General features: G+C 40.6%; 3 protein-coding genes across 3 annotated transcripts; 2 read left to right on the top strand and 1 right to left on the bottom strand.

The window, feature by feature from the left end:
* Window positions 1-197: 197 nt before the first annotated feature.
* sigmar1 (sigma non-opioid intracellular receptor 1) lies at window positions 198-3,142 on the top strand. Its single transcript, XM_037484952.2, has 5 exons — window positions 198-465; window positions 624-675; window positions 787-935; window positions 1,133-1,225; window positions 1,383-3,142. Exons 1-5 carry the CDS (start codon window positions 321-323, stop codon window positions 1,610-1,612), a joined length of 669 nt encoding a protein of 222 aa, XP_037340849.2. The 5' UTR covers window positions 198-320; the 3' UTR covers window positions 1,613-3,142.
* A 1,007-nt stretch (window positions 3,143-4,149) lies between these two features.
* katnal2 (katanin p60 subunit A-like 2) lies at window positions 4,150-14,445 on the top strand. Its single transcript, XM_037484982.2, has 16 exons — window positions 4,150-4,505; window positions 5,133-5,203; window positions 6,031-6,197; window positions 6,343-6,379; window positions 6,624-6,726; window positions 6,802-6,900; window positions 7,379-7,426; window positions 7,578-7,655; window positions 8,114-8,212; window positions 9,038-9,101; window positions 9,273-9,391; window positions 9,485-9,576; window positions 10,055-10,165; window positions 10,494-10,656; window positions 10,781-10,883; window positions 14,105-14,445. Exons 1-16 carry the CDS (start codon window positions 4,452-4,454, stop codon window positions 14,242-14,244), a joined length of 1,548 nt encoding a protein of 515 aa, XP_037340879.2. The 5' UTR covers window positions 4,150-4,451; the 3' UTR covers window positions 14,245-14,445.
* A 1-nt stretch (window position 14,446) lies between these two features.
* On the bottom strand, window positions 14,447-19,708 carry hdhd2 (haloacid dehalogenase-like hydrolase domain containing 2). Its single transcript, XM_037484983.2, has 9 exons — window positions 19,512-19,708; window positions 17,940-18,050; window positions 17,475-17,577; window positions 17,231-17,336; window positions 16,439-16,523; window positions 16,008-16,173; window positions 15,758-15,808; window positions 15,446-15,509; window positions 14,447-14,587 (listed from the first exon to the last, which is right to left on the bottom strand). Exons 2-9 carry the CDS (start codon window positions 18,038-18,040, stop codon window positions 14,484-14,486), a joined length of 780 nt encoding a protein of 259 aa, XP_037340880.2. The 5' UTR covers window positions 18,041-18,050; window positions 19,512-19,708; the 3' UTR covers window positions 14,447-14,483.
* Between the last annotated feature and the right edge of the window lie 374 nt (window positions 19,709-20,082).

Genomic DNA, 20,082 nt, shown 5'->3' with positions numbered 1-20,082 from the left:
TGTACTAATACAAGCTATGACAAAATACGCTGATGCCCCTTTTTTGGTATGAAATAAAATTGGTACAGAATATAAATACAAACCTCGTTAAGAGGGTTTTTACAACCCACTGGCAACCCAGAATTGGCCGTTGCCCACACGACTGTCTTGTCCTCTGATTGGCTGAGCGGCACCTCCCACCCCCACCTGACCAGGAAGAAGCAGTTTATACTCCGCTACGCCCCTCTCCCCCCGATGGCGTGCGTGGATCAACCTGTCTACCTCTGTGTTCACGTGTAGGCAAATCCTTCTGCCGTGTCTCCGTCCGTCTCGTTTCAACCATGTCTGTAGTCAGAACGAGTTTAAAACTGTTCCTGTTCACCGCACTCACCGTCCTGGCCGTGCTGCTGTTGCGACAGTGGATGGCCACTAAGCAGTACGTTTTCAATAAAGAAGACGTCGCTAAATTGGCCAAACAGTACGCAGGTGAGCGAGTTAAGTATTGAGGAGTTGCATAACTTAATCGAATCTATACCAACCTTCGGTTCGAGGAAACCTGTGCAGTTGACAGTAAAACTGCGGGAGTGTAAGTGCTCAAAGTAGTCCGCCTCACTGCCTTCCATACTGTACATGTCGTTATTCAGGACAGGACCACGAACAGGCCTTCGCCAAAGTGGTGGTGGAGCTCAGGAAGAGGTAAACCTTGCATTGTTGCATGATGCGGTGTGCATACATGTTTAGAAGTTGTGTTGTTAAAAAAAATGAATGAATGAATGAAAAACACACAATTAAGTCCAACCCATGTAGGTATCCTGGCCACATCCTGCCAGATGAGGACCTGCAGTGGGTGTTTGTGAACGCCGGTGGTTGGATGGGCTCCATGTGTCTCCTCCACGCCTCGCTCACAGAGTACCTGCTGCTGTTCGGTACCGCAGTGGACACAGGAGGACACTCGGGTGAGGAGAGGACGGGGCTGTCCGACTACAGGTCCAACTGTGGTTGTTAATGGAGTCGTTGAACGTTTTTGTGGTGGTACTGAACAAATATATTTAAAAGTTTGTCAGGAATTTAAAAAAAAGGGTAAATATATATGGGAACAACACTATAGGAAATAATGAAAGTTACACTCCATGTCTGCCCTCGTATCGGTCAGGTCGTTACTGGGCCGAGATTTCTGACACCATCATATCCGGCACCTTCAGACAATGGAAGGAGGGGACGACAAAGAGTGAAATGTACTACCCAGGTAATACCCTTAAGAACCCTGTTTTAATCTACAATTATATGTTCCTGTGTAATTAGTATTCTGTTCATCTCAAATGAATGGCGTGAACTTACTATATCTCAATGGCTAATAACTGGTTTGTTTGCCTTCCCATTCTTCCAAATATGTTTCCCCACAGGTGACACCATCGTACACAGCGTAGGCGAGGCCACGTCGGTCCAGTGGAGCACCGGGACGTGGATGGTGGAGTACGGCAGAGGTTTCATCCCCTCCACGCTAGGATTTGCTCTGGCGGACACTTTGTTTAGCACGCAGGACTTCCTCACAATGTTCTACACCGTACGTGTCTATGTCAAGGGAATGCTGCTTGAGGCCGGTACGCTACTTACGGAGGCTGAAGTTTTCTGAGGTATGGACTTGATAAGGACAATTACACTACCGGTTTGCCATGTACTCACACAATAACACCCCTGGACACTAACAACTAGCATAGGGGCAAATCCAGGATGGGTCATTTGCGGTTTTATTGGGTATTATAGACTTCATTCCAAATTAGCACCAGTAAATTAGTACATGTTTTTCCCCTTGTTTAACCCCCCCAAAACTACACAAGTAGTTTGCCGAATCTGAGACTGTTATTCTGGAAATATTTTCACCCATTCTTTTGAGCAACCAATCAATTTAAAGTAATCATGTATTATAAAATGCTGAAGCGGTAATTTCAGAGAAATGAAAAAAAACAATTTTGGGGACATAGGAATACAATTATCGACAAAAATTGCAATTCTTAATCTAGCTATATAAAATATAAATATATAAAATATATAAAAAATACTTAATGCAAGGCCAAAGCACACTATTTTGTTAGTATATACCTATTTCATATATGCATTGGATTCTCAATAAAGCTAATCACAAGAAAACAACAACTTACAACAACTAAGTCCAAAACGCTCTTCAACTACAGACATTTCTGTCTGTAGTCAATGATCTGTTTGCACTATTGTACTATACTTTTAGCAAATGTTGAAATCCAGATGGATACAGTGGAGAAAATGGCCTTAATGAATTATGTTTAATGTCTGATTTTATGGCCCAATCGGTATGAGTCATCAGGTTCATGCAAGCTCAGAGTGTTCTAAGGATTAAAGACACTCTGCCAGGATGTGCGCATGAATTCATCACCGTGCCGTAACAGATTTAAATTCTCACATCCTTCTTCTCAAAACATCAAGGGTCATCCATTGTGTTCCACGACAGTTAGCAGAAAATATTGTACACAATGGTGCTTTTAAACACCAACAGATACTTCTTTGTGAAGTTTGGGAGCCTTGAAGAATTTTATTTACGACATTTCTGCTCTGTACGTAAGACCCCTGCTGTGTTACAACTTTACAACCATTCATTTGATTCATCAAATCTACTGTGTAAAAAGTGTCATATTTCACTGTTCTATGAGCTTACATTGCCTCGGCACAATCATTTTGAAATTGTAACTAGGAAATAACTGCGCTAGCCCAATAGGGAAACGTATCCACAGGCCTCGACCTCTACATTGTTATGTAATGCTGAGGGAAAAACATGTCAGATAATCAAAGCCTTTTGGATACAATATTTAATAAAATTTACTTTGGTTGGAAACTTTTAATATACAAGCAAAGCACTGCTGCTCAGTCCACCACCTCCCTGTTTGTACCTTTCAATGAACAGTCTTAAAAAATGCTTGAAACCACCATGGTCCGTGTAGGGTTGTGATGTGAGGCTAACTATCCTAAATGATATTATTTGATTGTTATAGAGAAGCATCAGTAGTGGTGTAGTCTCATGGATGGATAGCAAAACAAAGAAAAATGTACCTTAAATGTTGAGCACATGTGCAATTGACTAAGGAAATGATATAAACTGACCGTGAAAATAAATGTTTTTGAAGGAAAATGATACAGGCCTGGCTTGTTCCTTATTAATACAAACACATGAAATCAAAATGAATCTATCTGTGTCGACTCTGTCTCTCTGTCTGATTTTAAACCCATGTCGAGAGCACACAAGCTGAGTGAAATAACTGAACTCCGAGAGTTGATAGGAAAAAGAGATGAGGTGAGGTTGTTGTTTGTAGTTGGAGGGATCGCGAATGAAGGGACGGTGTGGTTCAATAAAACAGGCAAGCAGAAAAAATGACACACATCAGTCCTCTGCGTTCATAAATGTCAAGAGGATGCAGACAACTTGATTTGTTATATCGATGAGAGAGATCAAGGTGACGTTGATAGAAGCGTTTGCATTTCATGTGTGTCTATGCTAGCCTGGGTCTGCTTTTGTGTGCGGCATTGTGAATGTGCACATGTAGCCTCTGAGTTCATGCTATATATCCACCTTTCTATATTTCTATTAATCTGTGTGTGATACCATATTAGATATAGATTTAATGTCAGCCTAACGGACTGGCCTGCCCCCGCTGCCCCCCTTCTCTTTAAGCCCATCAAAGGAGATGTATTCAGAATCGAAGCTGGGGGATCAGTGCTGAAATACCAGCATGACCAGCCTGCAATCAGACCTTAATGGGATGAATGACGGCCTCTTTGCCTTTTCGCTCGGGGGGCTTCCAGGCTGATGGCCTCCCATCGCATAGTCAGGTTGTGCAAATAGATGTCCTTTCGGGGTGAACACACACAAACATAAACAGAGAGTGATGCAAGTAGACAATATTACAGAGAATGGATAGAAATAATGCACGATTCAGTTATTCAAGCAGAAATCCAGTCTGTGATGCGCTTAAACACACACACACACACACACATTATTGTGCTAAATCCAGTAGGTCTTCTGTCGAATGAAAGATTAGATGAAGGAAACAGTAGCTTTAGTGTACTCACAACATAGCTCATCCCTGCCCTCTAGTGGACACGTTCAGCATCAAATCACTTAATATTTTCCTGTGGAAATCTTACACCATCTGGAAAGGGAACCACATTTCACTGTGATGAGCCTGATATGTATTTTCTGAAAATGGAATGGTTCATCCATTTATTTTGGATTCCTTTAAGTAAAATGCTGCATGGGAAGCTTTTGTTATTTGCCTCTAAAGTGCATTACATCCAGCTAAGTAAAATGATTTGTGTTTTTTGTGAAGAGAAACGGTAGCCCCGTGGGGCCAAAACACACGACGCGGACACACGGCCAAGCAGACTTCAGAAGCAAGCCGTCAGAGAAGCGTCGCCTAGAGGCTCCACCTCGAGCTTTCGGAATCATGATGGAGCTTTCGTTTCAGTCAATGAAAGTCGCCCACCAAGCCCGGGAAGCAGTGAGTGCATGACGGTGTTTGTTTTACGGACAACTGTTATTCGTAGAAGGCCGTTTGTCGTCAGCCATGCGGTCAAATTAACTCCCATAACACGCTTGGTCACTGATGGCTACGTGTATTCGGGGCCAGGTCGATGTTTTATTCCCACGTTGTTCAGCAAACAACAACTTCGCTGTCATAAAAAGCTGACGTTGGAGAAAAGTCAGTTTGGCTAGCTCCCGAGCTAATTGGGCTAGCTAGGTTTGCCCCCATTCAGTGGCACACGGAATCGGCGTCCACACGTTGCCTAGATACGTCGTCAGGTCGTTGTCATTTCTGGCGCCCTCTGCTGGACTTCTATTTTTTCTTCTTTTTATGCAACATACATTATGACTGAGTGGAGCCAATTAACTATGATTAATTATATTATAAATAGGAACATTGTCTTACTCAAGTAAATCCAAATAGATGCCGTAAAAAAAGAAGAAGACATCACATTAATCATTTTCCACCTCCAATCAAAATATGGAGAGTACCACACTTTATTGAAACAAATTAAACTAATGCTTTTAGTGGCAGTGCAGCAGTAGTGTGTTGTGTGTTGTGTGTGTGTCTTTAAAGAGTATGTTCTGTGTTGCTGTCCAACAGGATGAGCTGAGGACTGAGACGAGGAGGAAGAGTCTCCTCATCCTCATTTACCACCACCTGCTGGGGCAAGGGTCAGTACAAAGTTGTGTGCCTGAACATGTGTGGTTGATGTGCGGTGCCAACTTAAAACACAGACTTTTAGCTTTTAGGTGGTGATCTTACCAAGAGCCAAGGCAAAGATTGTTGGGCTACACAGATCTTGTTCAAGATATTTTTGAACAGGGCATGACTGCCGTTGATGATGAGATGTTGCAGATTGTAAAACCTTACTTGATCTTACATTACATAAGTGCATTTCAATCGTAGAGATACAAACTCAGAAGAACAAGTAACAGAAAGTACAATTTTCATCAAATAAGCAGTTTCAAAACATGCTATAGATAAGTGCCATTATAAGTACAATTTAAGTGCTACCATTTGTTAGTGTTTTAGTCAAGGTAGAGTCTAAAGAGGTGTGTCTTGAGTTTTCGGCAGAAGATGTAGAGGCTCTCTGCACTCCTGATATCATCAGAGAGCTCATTCCACCATCTGGGAGCCAAGAGAGCAAAGAGTTGTGATCTCGCCGAGTGCTTTTCTCTCAGTGAGGGAGGAACAAGCAGCTTGGCAGATGCAGAGCGGAGTGTGTGGGTTGGGATGTAGGGTTTCACCATGTCCCGGATGAACAGAAGAATAAAGGGCGTTACCAATTTAAAGTTGGTTCATTGTTCAAAGCCCAAAGAAGAACATACTGTGTGTGTTGGTCCATACAGACAGTTTCTAACTGTATTGGCTACATTTCATGCAATACCTTAACATTTCTTTAATCTAAATCCTAAGTCTCACAGCAGAAATTGACCTTGTTTCTTTGTAACTTTTTCTGTATGAGTGTGAGATCCTCACCACTGTTTGTCCATTCCAGCTACGTGTCTGCAGCTGTGGCCTTGGACCAGGAGACTCTTGGAGGTGTGAGGAGGTTCGAGGTCTGTGATAACATCGATCTGGAGATGGTGCTGATGGACTACGAGAGTTATCACTACGTAAAGTTTCAGAAATATCCCAAACTTATCAGAAGAACAGCAGAAACAGGTAGATAACAACAACTACAGCGCTGAGCACCACGGAGCTCATATCTCTTGCTCAATGTGACAAATTTGCTGCTAAATTCAGAATAATTGGCAAGCAACACTTACATCTCAATTATAATCCATGAATATTTTTTCTTTACCTCAAGGTGAAAAAAGAAATGCAAGGAGTGGTGAAGTAAAGAGGTGAGTCCCTCCTGCTCTCCAACCTTTCTTTTTATATGTTCAGGACTTAAAGGTTATTCACTGTCCATACAGCCTGAAGATATAAACTAGATGAGTAAAATTCACCACACAAGCGTTATATGTCATTTTAGTTTTTAAGAGGTATGATTCTGATTAACAGCTTTGAAAAAGCTGTTGTGTGATTGATAGAGCAAGTGTGTTCTGCTTTTTGACAAATGCCTTCTGTTTGTGTCTTGTCCCGCAGGAGTCCCTGTTCAGCTGGAAAGCCTCTTCCCAAAATAAACCCGTCCCTTACCCCACAGTCTGGAATTGGAACCAAGAGGACAGCTGCCTGTTCTTATACAAATGTACATTTAGTACTCACATCAGAATATTCCAATGGAAATGGGGTTATTGTGACATCCTGATAATTGGGTTTCCAGGAGAACGTCTCCGCTGTTCTTCCAGAGTTGTCAGAGTTTGGTCTCAACATTTCTTCCATTAGAAATGGACCAGCTGGTGAAGCGGCCATCAACAGAAAGGTACTGTTTGTTCTTATTTACAGACAAATGGATTATTTATTTATTTAGATTTCAGGCATTACCAACCCTTATTCAGTTGCAATACAATTGAACAGCAAATCCCGTCCTCCAAGTGAAAATTCCCTGTCATCACTGACAATTTTACAAAAATGAGTTAACATTTTTAACTTAAAATGTGTCCTTGTCTATTGATGTTAGAACATCTGAATGGATGGCTTTTGTGTAGAAAGAATGCAGCTCCCATTAAAACCCAAACATCAACTACGACACCACCTTAGACTAAACAAGAACAGCAGAACATGCCACATTCCTAATTTATATAGCCATTTAACACAATGTAACAGTTACATGTACAAAGCACACACAAACTGATAAATATTAAAATACGCCTTCATAAAAAAGTTTAAACTGAACCATCACTTTCATGTTGTTTTTATTGTACCTTTTTACTTCTAAGTAAACATCTGTCCTGTCATAGGGCCATGTCATAGACGGCAAGATAGCTGCCACGGACACAGACCACATGGTAATTATATTTTTTTCAAAATGCAAAAACATGAATTTATCTTACTATTAATTACCTTTATATTACTTCCACTACTTAAGAAATCAACGATAACAATCAAATCCGACAACAGTGAAACTATCAATAACAATGATTTTATGATTTGTTGCAGGAACGGCTGCTGAAGCCCCTCAGTGGCTTTTCTGGAATGAGTGGTGACATGAGGGAACTGGCCACAATCATCAGCAGGGTACAACTATACAAACACACACACACACACACACACCCAAGTCCTCACATACCAGACACATGTACTCCAACTACTGAACAGGCTGAATTTATCCCAACTTAAGGCACATATTTATAAAGATATCCTTTTGATACCAAATATGTCCAACAGGGAGCACTTGAGAGCTTTGTAGTGAGTGAACGGATGATCTGTATTCGGGGAGTCTCGGTTTTCTGGCTAGTCCCTGATGTTCCAGGCTAAAGCATACCAATTTTTACTAATCTAATTGCACTAATTATAATTGTGTGTGTGTGTGTGTCTGTAGTTCAAGCTGATACCTTCCACATGCATCTCTCACTGTGTGTGTGTGTGTGTGTGTGTGTGTGTGTGTGTGTGTGTGTGTGTGTGTGTGTGTGTGTGTGTGTGTGTGTGTGTGTGTGTGTGTGTGTGTGTGTGTGTGTGTGTAATCACTCCTATAGGACATCTATTTGCACAGCCCCAACGTGCGATGGGACGACATCATCGGCCTGGAGGACGCGAAGCGATTAGTCAAAGAGGCCGTCGTCTATCCCATTAAGGTGCAGCCGCTGGCTGGGCATGCTGGTATTTCAGCTGCGCTCGCCTGTCTTCGATTCTGAATACATCTCCTTTATGAGAAGGAGGGTAGTGGGGTCAGGCCAGTCCGTTAGGGTGACATTAAATCTATATCTGGGATAATATGGTAACACACACATACATAGATGGCTAGATAGGCAGGGAAATCAGGAACACACACACACACACACACACACGCATTCTGGCCTGTAGAATGTCTAAACAAAACACATTTGTACAACTTTGCCACTTCATATAGATATTGCCAATAAAAAATAAAACATATCACACACACGCAGAAAATACATGCACAGGCTTCTATCATCGTTACCCAGACCTCTCTCTCGTGGATATGATGACAACAAATCAGGTTGTCTGCATCCTCTTGACATTTACAGACGGAGATGAGGACTGATGCGTCTGTCCTCCGTTCTGCTGGACTGTTTTATTGAACACCACCGCACATCCGCCTTCCCACACTCCCCAACTTCTATCTCTATTATTATTCATTCTCTATAGTATAAGGTCAGTTTGGTGATTGGACGCGGACTCGTTTGCCACATAAAATTCGGACCCATTTGTAGTATGTGGTATTTGCAGCACTGACTCTGGTATAAATCAACATAATCCGCTTTCTTTGCACACAGCTCAGCGTCGTATTGGTGTGTAGAAAATAGAAATGTATGTTTTCCTGCTGGTCAAATTTGCAAAAAAGTTTGCAGCTGTAACATATTTTCACATCAAATTGTGCCACTTTCTAAATGTTGGTCTGTACTTTAGTTTACATATTACACCCTCTCTCATTGCAGTACCCCCAACTGTTCACAGGCATCCTGTCTCCGTGGAAAGGCCTGCTGCTTTATGGCCCCCCAGGTGAGAACTTTAGTCCTTTAAAAACCTTCATCAGGTTTTACCAATGAAAGAAAAAACGGTTGTTTGTTTGCTCTTCGTCAGTTAAATAACGTCTGGTACAAAAGTCCTACTATTTGGAATTCTTCCCGCCGCCATGTTCTTCCTTTGACCATCCGACCCACATGCACACAGGTACAGGTAAGACGCTGCTGGCCAAGGCCGTGGCTACAGAGTGTAAGACGACCTTCTTCAACATTTCAGCCTCCAGCATCGTCAGCAAGTGGAGAGGCGATTCTGAGAAACTTGTTCGAGTAGGTTGTTCTGCGACACGCAACAACAATGAAGAAAAAAACGATTTTCAGGTCACATTACTTTGGTAATTGCATGTATCCATATGTCGGCAGGTTCTGTTTGAACTGGCCAGGTACCACGCCCCATCCACTATCTTCCTGGATGAGCTGGAGTCAGTGATGAGCCAGAGAGGAACCAACATGGGGTGAGCAAAACAACCCGTAATGGATTTTTTAAAGGCTGGGAGTTCACTTGTTGAAAATCCTCTATATCCGTTCATCTGATGCCATGTTTCTTCTGAAGGGTCCTACAGTAAGACCTTTCACTCACCATGAGACGTGTTATTTGTGATCCAGAAATGCATGAGACATTTGCAGAGGATATACAATATATGTATATATATATATTTACCCAATAAAGGTCTGATGGATCATCAATTCATAAAAGTTAGTCAGACTAAGTAATTCTTAGTCATGTATAATTATCATAATTAATAATTATTCAAGCAAAATAATTGATATGATGCCTTCAGCCATTATTATGAAGCTCTTTAAAGGCAGAAAACTTTGCAAAGACTGAGGGGGCTGGTTCTATGGTTGAAATGTACTTATGAAGAGCATTCAGTGGCTGCTGTGGTGCTGATTCTAAACTTAATGAAACAGCAGACTTGTGTGTTTTTTCAGAGGAGAGCATGAGGGAAGTCGCAGGATGAAGACTGAGCTGCTGGTTCAGATGGACGGACTGGCCAGATCGGAAGACCTTGTGTTTGTGCTCGCTGCCTCCAACCTGCCGTGGTAGTACATAAACATAAACACACACGTGTGGACCAACACCGATGGACGTTCAGTATCTTTTGCAGCGATAATGGTGACAGATCAGTTTGTCTGTGCTGCCAGAACCTCTATAGAGTGAGAATGGCTTACAAACGTAACACTTTATTCTCTGTCATGCCTTATATCTCTTTCTCAACTTACTTCTAGTTGGGTTGAGACTATATACAAATATAATGTAATATTTTTGTGTCTTTTCTTAACAAAATTTAAAAATTAACGCAAGGAAACAAGTAGAACAAAAATAGACTAAAAGTGAAGGAGAAATAAACAGTGTTTGCCCTTCTCTCAGGGAACTGGACCATGCCATGCTGAGGAGGTTAGAAAAAAGGATTTTAGTAAGTCTGCCCTCCTTGCCAGCTCGCCAAGCCATGATTTCTCATTGGCTGCCTCCTCTCAGCTCCACAGGACGGGTAGAGCTACGGACTGAGCTGGACTATTCCGCTCTGGCAAAGGTCCGTTACAAGAAGACATGTTTAAAAAATGTCACATGTCGACTGCTGAAATATGACTTATTGGGTTGTTACTGTGAGAGAAGGGAACAAGCAATACACGCCTACCTGATTGTGTGTGTTGCAGGAGATGGAGGGTTACTCTGGTTCTGATATGAGACTGGTGTGCAAGGAGGCCGCCATGAGACCAGTCCGCAAGATCTTTGATGCTCTGGAGTCACATAAGGACGGTAGGAAAATACACGCAGACTATCTATATATGTATATATATATATATATTAGGGCCGGGACTTGCGAGCATGTTAATTACGATTAATTAATTACAATGTGAATTAAGATTAATTAATTACACAACACATTAAACATTTTTTACGCATTTTTACACTTATTTTTTGCACCGCGGAACGTTTCTCACTGGATGAGTTTCGGAGGACCGATTATACTGGAGCACCAACTAGCGTTCATGACTTCAGACAACAACAAACCACAGTGATCATGAACGAAGAAGCTGACGAGACCGTGTCCGGTGGCCCCGTGAATGGGAAATCTTATTATAATAAACACACGGATGGAAGCGTCGATAAGAGCGTGGTTGTGTGCAAGCTGTGCAACAAGGAATTCACATCGAGCCTCAAGTATCACCTCAACGCAAAACAATTAGCAGCTAGCATGGACGTTACAAGGACCCACACCCAACCCACACTGCACCAGATGACTGGTTTAAGGACCAGGGTAACTAAGTCCACGTCTGAAAAAATAACCAATGTTCTGAATGTACTTGAAAGTATTGGTCTACTTAAAAAAACATAGTTTACAGAAGGTCTACTTACCTATAGGCTACCTGAATTTCTGAAAGTACTATATTTCTAAATATGCTATTTCTACACTTGTCTGCTGGAATTGGTTGAACAAAAATAAAAAATCCATGTGAAAAAAATTACTTCTAACTGTTCTCAGGTCAAATATTTATGCAATTGACCTATTATTTAAAAAAAAAAATCTTTTCTGTGACATTTTTTGACCCTACATATTTTGACTTTTTTCACAATATTTTTTTTCCCATGACTGGAATGATCTTTAGATGGAGCAACCTACACGTCCCTGTCACTAATGCCAAATGCCCCAAATGTCTGTACTTTAAACCATATCTGGGTTCAACCCTCAAGGGACATGGTGGCTCTTCCTAAATCCTTTTTTAGTTTTGGGGTAACTGACATTTAAAAAAAATAATAATGGGATATTGCCCCAGAGACGGATTGGTGCATCTTGGAGGATCAACCATGCAATTCATCCTTCCTGCATTGGTAAAGGCACAAGTGAGTTGAATTTGAATGTAACAGAGAATTGGAGGGTGGATGCACTAAAAAACAAATCTACACCCTGTGCCAGACTGTCAGTTTAAGGTTGTCCACAGGATGCCCTGAAGTAGACAAACATGTGATTGTCTTGAAAAATGCCCTCAGAGGCTGTAATAAGTTTCATGTCAGTGTGACACATCTGCTCATCTTTACTGACTCATCCGGCCTTCTCTCCCGTCAAAAAGGTGGAACCCTTAGCATGGCTAATAAGTGCTAAAAGCAAAGCAATTAACATCAAATTTAGTCAGTTCATCATTCAAAAGATTCTTCATCATTCTTGACAATGCCATCATAACCAAGTGAACACGCCTTGTGTTTCTGCATAACCCCCAGGGTTCACTTCTCTGAAACAACCAGTGGGGACAATGCCCCCACAACTACCTCCGCGGTAGTGCGCTCAAGACTTGGCAGGAGCGGGATTTGAACCCACTGGCGGCGCTTACAGAGGCTTTCGGCTCCTTCTTGCACCCCTACACTACCAGTCCTGGTCACATTTTGGCAACTTTGATTCTCCTATTTAACCTTGAGCATGTGAGTTAAACCTCAAAAATCATTTTAAATGCTATTTCCACATCTGGGCTTGAACCCACAACCTTGAAGTGCAGTGCAGGGGCTTATGTCAGCAGCTCTTCCACTGCGCTACTTCACCACACACTAACCAGCCCTTTGTTTGTTGTATTTAACCTTGAGATTGCTACTCAAACCTGAAGTAAAGCCAAAGGCTCAAACCCAAGACTGGGCTTGAACCCACAACCTTCAAATGCAGCGCAGGCTTGTGGCAGCAGCTCTTCCGCTGCGCTAATTCACCACACACTAACCAACCCTTTGTTTGTTGTATTTAACCTTGAGATTGCTACTCAAACCTCAAAACTCTTTCAAAGCAGAAGTGATGTCTGCATGAAGGGGCATGAACCCACAACCTCAGACAGCAGGTTGAAGCATGCAGCCCTTCAGTTGTTCCGTTGTGCTATTCAAGCACATTCCTCATTGTGTCCGTTTCTCATATTAGACCTTGGGATTGTTTACTAAACCTTAAAACAGTTTCAAAGTTTACAGTGTGAAGCCCTGACTGCAACCAAACCCTCCTTCTGAGAGAGCAGGTTTTAACTGAGGATCCTCCACACTTCAGTCTTCCTGCTATCTCCCTGCACTGTTCCACCACACACCTGTTGATGCTTTTGAATCCAATCTCAATTCTCATAGATTCTCAGGCTGGAATCCATAACACAACACACTTGTCTGCTGGAATTGGTTGAACAAAAATAAAAATCCATGTGAAAAAAATTACTTCTCACTGTTCGCAGGTCAAATATTTATGCAATTAAAATGTGATTAATTTCGATTAATTAATTACAAAGCCTCTAATTAATTAGATTAATATTTTTAATCGAGTCCCGGCCCTAATATATATATATATATATGATGTGTCAAATAATACCACCAACTAACAAACAGTTCATTCACTGTGTACTTGCTACGATTAGAGTAAATGTTTGTGTACTTTGGCGATCTGTAACAAATGCTTCATTAAAACACACCTCAGTTTGTGCATGTGTTATGTGAGGTACGTGTTGTAAGTGAAATGTATGTAACATTTGTTGTTCTACAGCAATATTTCGTGATTGAAACACCAAATTTGTACACCCATTGCTCAATGTGTTTGGATGAAAGCCGGGTGTTGGGCCACTCACTGTAACCATGGCAGCATTTTCCACCATGGCTGCCCGCTGTTAGTTGCATAGACCACTTTTTCCACTCCCAAGCTGCTGTTTCCATATTTTCAAACACACAACACAATATTTACATTCAAGTGGAAATATGAGAATTTATTACAACACGCCTGTAAATTATTTTTTTAAATTCAAAGATATATTAAAACTATAGACTGTAAAAAATAGACATCCTAAAGATGAATGTTTTTTGCCATGAAACATTAAACGCATTTTAATTTTCATGTACGTCACATCTATTGAGAAAACTGCCTTCATGTGTGATGACGGCCTGATGTTTGGTTGGATCGCAGACATCTTAAATAGGCACAGAAAGTGTCCCTTTTCTACACACTGTAGCTTGACTTAGATTTTCCTTTACAGGAGACAAGGAAATGCCCACCATTCAGCTGGAAGCTGTGACAACAGCTGACTTCTTGGAAGTCCTCAGACATTCCAAACCCTCAGCCAGGAACCTGCTGGACAGATACACAGCCTGGGAGAGAGAGTACGAGTCTGTGTGACTCACAGGAGGATTGTGAGAAAGAAAAAATGGCTTCTGATATTTTTGTTGATCATACAAATGGAGCCAGGCTAATATTCTGCTCTTTATTAGGTGAATAACACATTTAAGCTCTGACAATAGCAATCACTGTTATGGTAGAGTGCATCAAACTTCATGATAAAACTTTGGGTGGAATATTTTGATATTAAAATACCTTTACTTCCTGTGTAAATGTTATTTTTTTATTTGAAAGAGATGTTAGAGCATGTTCTTCAGGATGTGTTCCACAGCTTCCGGGAAACTCTCACATGTCAGGTGGGGAGAAGGGTGGATTTTTCTCTCATCTCCTTCCCTGTATTTACCTATCAATGAAATGTATAACAAATAAACGTTTTAAAGATTTTTGAGTATCACACGTTGATCATTTCAATACTGATTAATTCAGCAGCAATAAAGTAGCTGGAATTCATTCTATCATTTTTGTTGAAAAGAGTAAAGTATGTTGAAACACTTCTCATTGGTGTGCCATTTTTGGAGCTGTGACCTTTTTGACATACTATCCTGAATTTTTAAATAAAACATTTTACTTAAAGCAGTGGTTTTCAACTGGTCTTGCTCCGGGACAAGCCGCGACCCAAATCGATCGATCAACGGGGGGGGGGGGGGGGGGGTGCTAGCGGTGTCCCCCTTATAGTTTGGAGTTATGGACTCTGCATAAGCCAGAATAAAGGGTGTTTAAAAAGTTGATTTTTTTAAATGATTATTATGAAAACCCACGCCCCTCAAGCCAATCAGAGGCCTTGCGGAGCACCGAAACCCTTCTCAAGGACCCGTGAGCTGGTCTCCGGTGCGGGACATGATGTCCACCAGTGTTTGGTCGCTAGCTTCATGGAGCTCACTCTGCATTACCCAAGCCATAAGGTTTAAGAGGTTAAAAAAATGTAAAAACAAATCTTAACATTTGCTTCGAACGTGATAGAAAGTTAGGTGTTATATGTTTGAAAAAAAGGAAAGACATCCTATAGTACAAGAAAAAAACATTATGTATTTGTTTATTCATATCATACGTTGCCTTCTTCAGTACTTAAATTGTAGAATACATTTTTAATTGTGCTGTATATAAATGTTGTGTTTGTTTGGGGAGAAACGAGGGAAGTTGGAACTGGAAGTATAAGTGAAACCAAAAGGAGGAGAAAAAAACCAGGATGTTTTATTCTTACCAGTTTTGACCAGAATTCCCAACATTCCTGCGTTCTGGGCCCCGCCCACATCATCTCTGGCATCCTATGGTAGAAACAGGGAAGGGACACAGTGAATGCACTTTCATTAAAGTATGCTTGTTACTTCACTTGTGTTCACAAACTCCAAAATAAAAAATCATGTTTAAAAATGCATTTCTATTTTAGGTGACAGGTCTCTGGTTTCATTCCCTTGTGTATAGAAATAAGCATAAGCGCAAGTCTTCCCACTACTTTAAATAAAAGTACTTAATTAATCTGCCATTAATGAATCACAATTGACAATATACTTACATCTCCTATCATGATGGCTTCATTGGGGTTGCAGCCCAAATTAGACAGAGCCTGTTTGAGGGAAACCATCAAAAGGAAAAAAAGGAGGGAGGCCTTACTTTTAATCATGTTTTCAGAACCATGAATTAAATTCTGACAAACCAGGAAAAAAAAGTTATATACAAAAATTTTAAAGCATATCACCAGGTGCATTTTATCACATAAACATTTATTGATAAATCTTTTAACGCAATTTAAAAAAAAATCTCACCTGTGCAAAAAAAGACTTTTCCGGCTTTCCCACCACAATAGCTTTACAGTCTGTGGCGTACTCAAGGGCTGCCACAAAGGGCCCGGGGCCAAGGGCCAAACCATCCATGCGTTTGTAGTACCGCGCCTTATGGATGGCGATGAGCGGAGCTCCATCTAAAACCAGTCTGTGCAGAAATATACATAATTACATGAACAAGATTTGGTCTGCTGGTGAAACAGGTTTAGGTGGCCTTTAGTTACCAACTCTGGTACTATCAGAGGAGGCGTTCCATCCGTGACAATTCAGTTTCCACTGGTCAATAAGATAATCAAAGCTTATCTAGATCCAATTTTCTGAGGAAATATACTTCCCAAAAACCAAGACCAATAAGTGAGTAACTCCAATATTCTTGAATTTTCTTTAAGTTTTTTTATGAATAGGTTTGACACCTGAATGCCTTGTTGAGTGTCTGGTAGTTGAATTGATCTGGAGCGAGTCCAATGACGACAGCGTTTGGCTCCGAGGTTTCAATACCTAGAAATGGAAAAATATGCATACAGTAGCAGTATTAATCGTTATATGTTTTTATATAGCAGGCACTTTGCTGAATTTTGTCTTTTTTTGGTGTTTGAGGCAATATGAGCTGTTGTTATTTGGGCCATTCGTTTCCCTTTTTGGAAACTAAACAGTTGTCAGTTAACTGTTCTGAGATACACAGATTAATCATTTATGCAGCTGTTATAACTATTTAATATTTTCATATTCACACCAGTGGAAACAGCAGTTGACCAAAGTTGACGACTATGCTAAAGGGGTTGAATATATTCACTGTACAGGTTTTGGTGACATTAAATACAACTTTTAAAAAGCCAGACAGGTTAAAACCCAGAAGGGCTTTATAGTTTATGAAAGAAAAACATTTTTTAATATAATATAACGTGATCGGCTTTCATGCAGAGTAACAAATATAAACGTGTATAACCATGTAATAAAAATTGTCAGAACCAAATTTAGATTATGGTGAATTGTATGTTTTCCAATGAGATTCTGTGTTTTAACAATTTGGGGTTTGGTAAATGGGTTTTGTAAAAAAAAATCCATTAAGGTCTTGTGCCAATACTCTTATGCTGTTGAAACGGTTTTAAAAATAATAAATGGAGAAAAAATAAATCCAAAGAAAAATCTCAAACTGAAACGTTTTTTTTGTTCAGTCCCATAAATGCAAACAAACAGCTTTGCACCAGTGAAGTCTTCCAGGGCACTGTCCTCCACCATCAGCAGCGGTCGGTGTCGTTTCTGCTCTAACAAAGTCCTCGCTGCACTCAGTGAAGTGAAGATCTCCTCTTCCTGGAGTCAGGGGGAACAGTTCATTAAAAACAGAAAATCAATCACTTCAAGTGTGTATTTTTAATGAATAACCTCTGGCGATTTTTCAACCTTCTACATCAGAGCAAACGTATTTGCACCAAATCAAACGCGCATCACCTGGAGGTCAAAGTTGAGGCGATGAAGTCGTTCCAGCAAGTTCCTCTTGCTTTCCTTTGTTGTGTTGGTTACAAACTTCACAGCGACAGACGCCTCTCGTAACCTGACCGCACCAAAACACGAAAGCAAACATCTTTCAATTAAAAGCAACATTTCACATAAATGCAAATAGGCTTAAAGGCTTAATGTAAAACGGAGACGAGGAGACAAGAGTAAAAGTAATAAGAACACATATTGGGAAAAAATTAAACAAGAAAAAAAACCAACAAAACAAAAATAAGCGTCCATGTCAACAGCAAACAGGGTACAGACCCCCGAGTGGAAAGGAGGGGTCATCACACTCTAGGGTAACACATTTCTGATCAGATTAGTTTTCTTCAAAGTAAGCGGCAACATTGTTCATTCCTATTTAATTTGTGCAGAGTCTGGGTCCTCCATTTCCCAGGTGTGGGCGCTGTTTTCTACCTGTTCAGGGCGTCCTGCGCCCCCGGCACAGCGGTTTCTTCTATATGTAGAGTTCCACTCAGGTCGATGAGCACGGCCTTCAGAGCCCGTCTGCCTGCCATATTTTGAGACCTGCAGGGCAAGACACGTTGAACAGATATGAGGTTGCAGAAAATGTTTTTGTAGATCGTTGCGATGCAGCGGGATGCAGGCATGATGACGGCTTCGGACCCGGATTTGTTCTGATCTTCTTAAAAACAAATCTACATTCATGATCCATAACCTTTCCAGACTTTGCTACACTCTTAATAGAATTCTACTTATTTGACAAGATTAATAATAATCCTTGATGTCAATAAATTAGGGTTGATTTATTGTCACCTAATTTTAGTGAACATAAAAATTAAAAACCTGCAGCCACAAATGATACAGGGTTAGATAAGAGCTGTTTGGAGGGTAGCCTCGGATTAGGATTGTCTAAATATGAGCACAGTCCCCTGTAAATGGAGCTTCACTCAGTTTAAAAAAAGCTTATTCTATCTTAATAATTTTCAAGCTTATACTTTTATAATCATAATTCACATAGGTAGAGGCCGAATTAATCAGATTATTGCGTTGTTCAAACCTATATTGGCCAAAATGAGAGGATTATTGACCAGTTTGTCACCGGAATTGATGGCTTTCTGCCCCAACTACAGATTTTGGGATTGTATTTTGTTGCGTGATCCCCTATTATTTAGACATGCTTGGATTTCTGTCATGTAGTTATCAATGGGAGGGTACAATTAATGCTCTTATTGCCCAACCAGGCCAGCTTAAACACACACACACACACACACCACGTTGTGTTGTGTATTAGTTGTGTTTAGCTGAACTAAAAACAGGACGCCATGCTGTGAAGAAGGTGTCAGGCTGAGAGTTGTTCGGTGTGTGTGGCAGGAATGTATTTAGGGAAAGCTCCACAATTCTCTGCCGCTGACCTCTGGTGCGCGTGTATTACCTGTATTATTGACTTTATTTGACTTGAGCTTAAATAAACACCCGGATGTGATTAAAACCCGAACGGTTCGCTTAAAGATCAAAAGTCCTTTAGAATTAGAACGCTGTCTTGAGGTTAAACCAGTGGAAGCAGTAACCAGCTGCTGTAGCTTCAGTGAAGGGTTGGAAGAAGCAGATTCACATGTTGTGAAGACAAAGGGTTGTTGCTGGTGGGTTTTTCAGGGGTCAATGTTACTTCTCATTGTAGCTTTTACATCGCCTGCATTTTGCGCTTGTGATATTTCCTGGAATCAAACTAATTACAGAAAAGATGGCCATAGATTTTTTTTAAACCCTACTACTGAGTTAACGTTACATATTAGTTAAGGAGTTACGAAACAGCTGCTGGACAAACCGAGTTTGTTGTGAACTTCACCTCCATTTATGGTCAAACTTGCTCGTTAGCTGGTAACGTCAATTGTTTAATTTCTGCAAACTAGGCGAGTTCATTGCTGATAGAACATGTTGCGGTTTTGGTTGTACAAAAGGCACAATAACTGAATACAGTTTGCGATGTTCAGAATGTCATCAAACTAGACAGCTAAGTTAGCTAACCTTTAGCAACCGCTGCTCCTACTTCCGGTTGACGTCTTCTTCTTCTTCGCTGGTGTAAAGTGTGTTGCTTTCATTGGTCACCGTGAGCTCAGTGCTGCTCCGTGACTCTTTCTTCTCTTTCATTTTTTCCGTTTTTTAATGCTTTGTTTTTTTCTTTTATAGATTGTTTTTTCAATAACACTCCCTTTTTATATTACTTTTTATTTTTTTTATTTGTATGTTATAATCAGATAAGAAGGTAATCCATAACCACTTTATCACTCATTATAATAATAAAAAAACATATGTGCCCTATCCTGCTAACAGCCAACAGATGTATCGTATTAGTGGGTCTTTTAGGGCATTCAGAGAGATTTAATATGGGGGGAGGTATTATCAAAACGATAAAAAAAACCTTTTCTCTGCATGATGCCAGACATCACGATAAAATCCTCTTTCCGTACCTTCAGTGAATAACACTATTTTCGAATATTGTTTTTGAGTTGTTTTGGTTTACACAAAGAAATTTTGTGCAGTTCATCAACATAACACTGGGAAACTAATACCAAACTGTTAATGTATTGGATCAGAC

Source organism: Pungitius pungitius, chromosome 18, assembly GCF_949316345.1.
Source record: "Pungitius pungitius chromosome 18, fPunPun2.1, whole genome shotgun sequence".
Taxonomy (NCBI): domain Eukaryota; kingdom Metazoa; phylum Chordata; class Actinopteri; order Perciformes; family Gasterosteidae; genus Pungitius; species Pungitius pungitius.
This window is presented reverse-complemented; position numbering and strand designations above follow the sequence as displayed.

Coding starts and splice junctions, on each gene's coding strand:
- sigmar1 (XM_037484952.2), top strand. CDS start 321: ATGTCTGTAGTCAGAACGAGTTTAAAACTGTTCCTGTTCACCGCACTC. Junction 466..623: donor ATTGGCCAAACAGTACGCAG/GTGAGCGAGTTA, acceptor GTCGTTATTCAG/GACAGGACCACGAACAGGCC. Junction 936..1,132: donor GGACACAGGAGGACACTCGG/GTGAGGAGAGGA, acceptor CGTATCGGTCAG/GTCGTTACTGGGCCGAGATT.
- katnal2 (XM_037484982.2), top strand. CDS start 4,452: ATGATGGAGCTTTCGTTTCAGTCAATGAAAGTCGCCCACCAAGCCCGG. Junction 7,427..7,577: donor CCACGGACACAGACCACATG/GTAATTATATTT, acceptor GATTTGTTGCAG/GAACGGCTGCTGAAGCCCCT. Junction 10,657..10,780: donor ACTATTCCGCTCTGGCAAAG/GTCCGTTACAAG, acceptor TGTGTGTTGCAG/GAGATGGAGGGTTACTCTGG.
- hdhd2 (XM_037484983.2), bottom strand. CDS start 18,040: ATGGCAGGCAGACGGGCTCTGAAGGCCGTGCTCATCGACCTGAGTGGA. Junction 17,337..17,474: donor GCCTCAACTTTGACCTCCAG/GTGATGCGCGTT, acceptor CCCTGACTCCAG/GAAGAGGAGATCTTCACTTC. Junction 14,588..15,445: donor GGGAATTCTGGTCAAAACTG/GTAAGAATAAAA, acceptor TTTCATTGATAG/GTAAATACAGGGAAGGAGAT.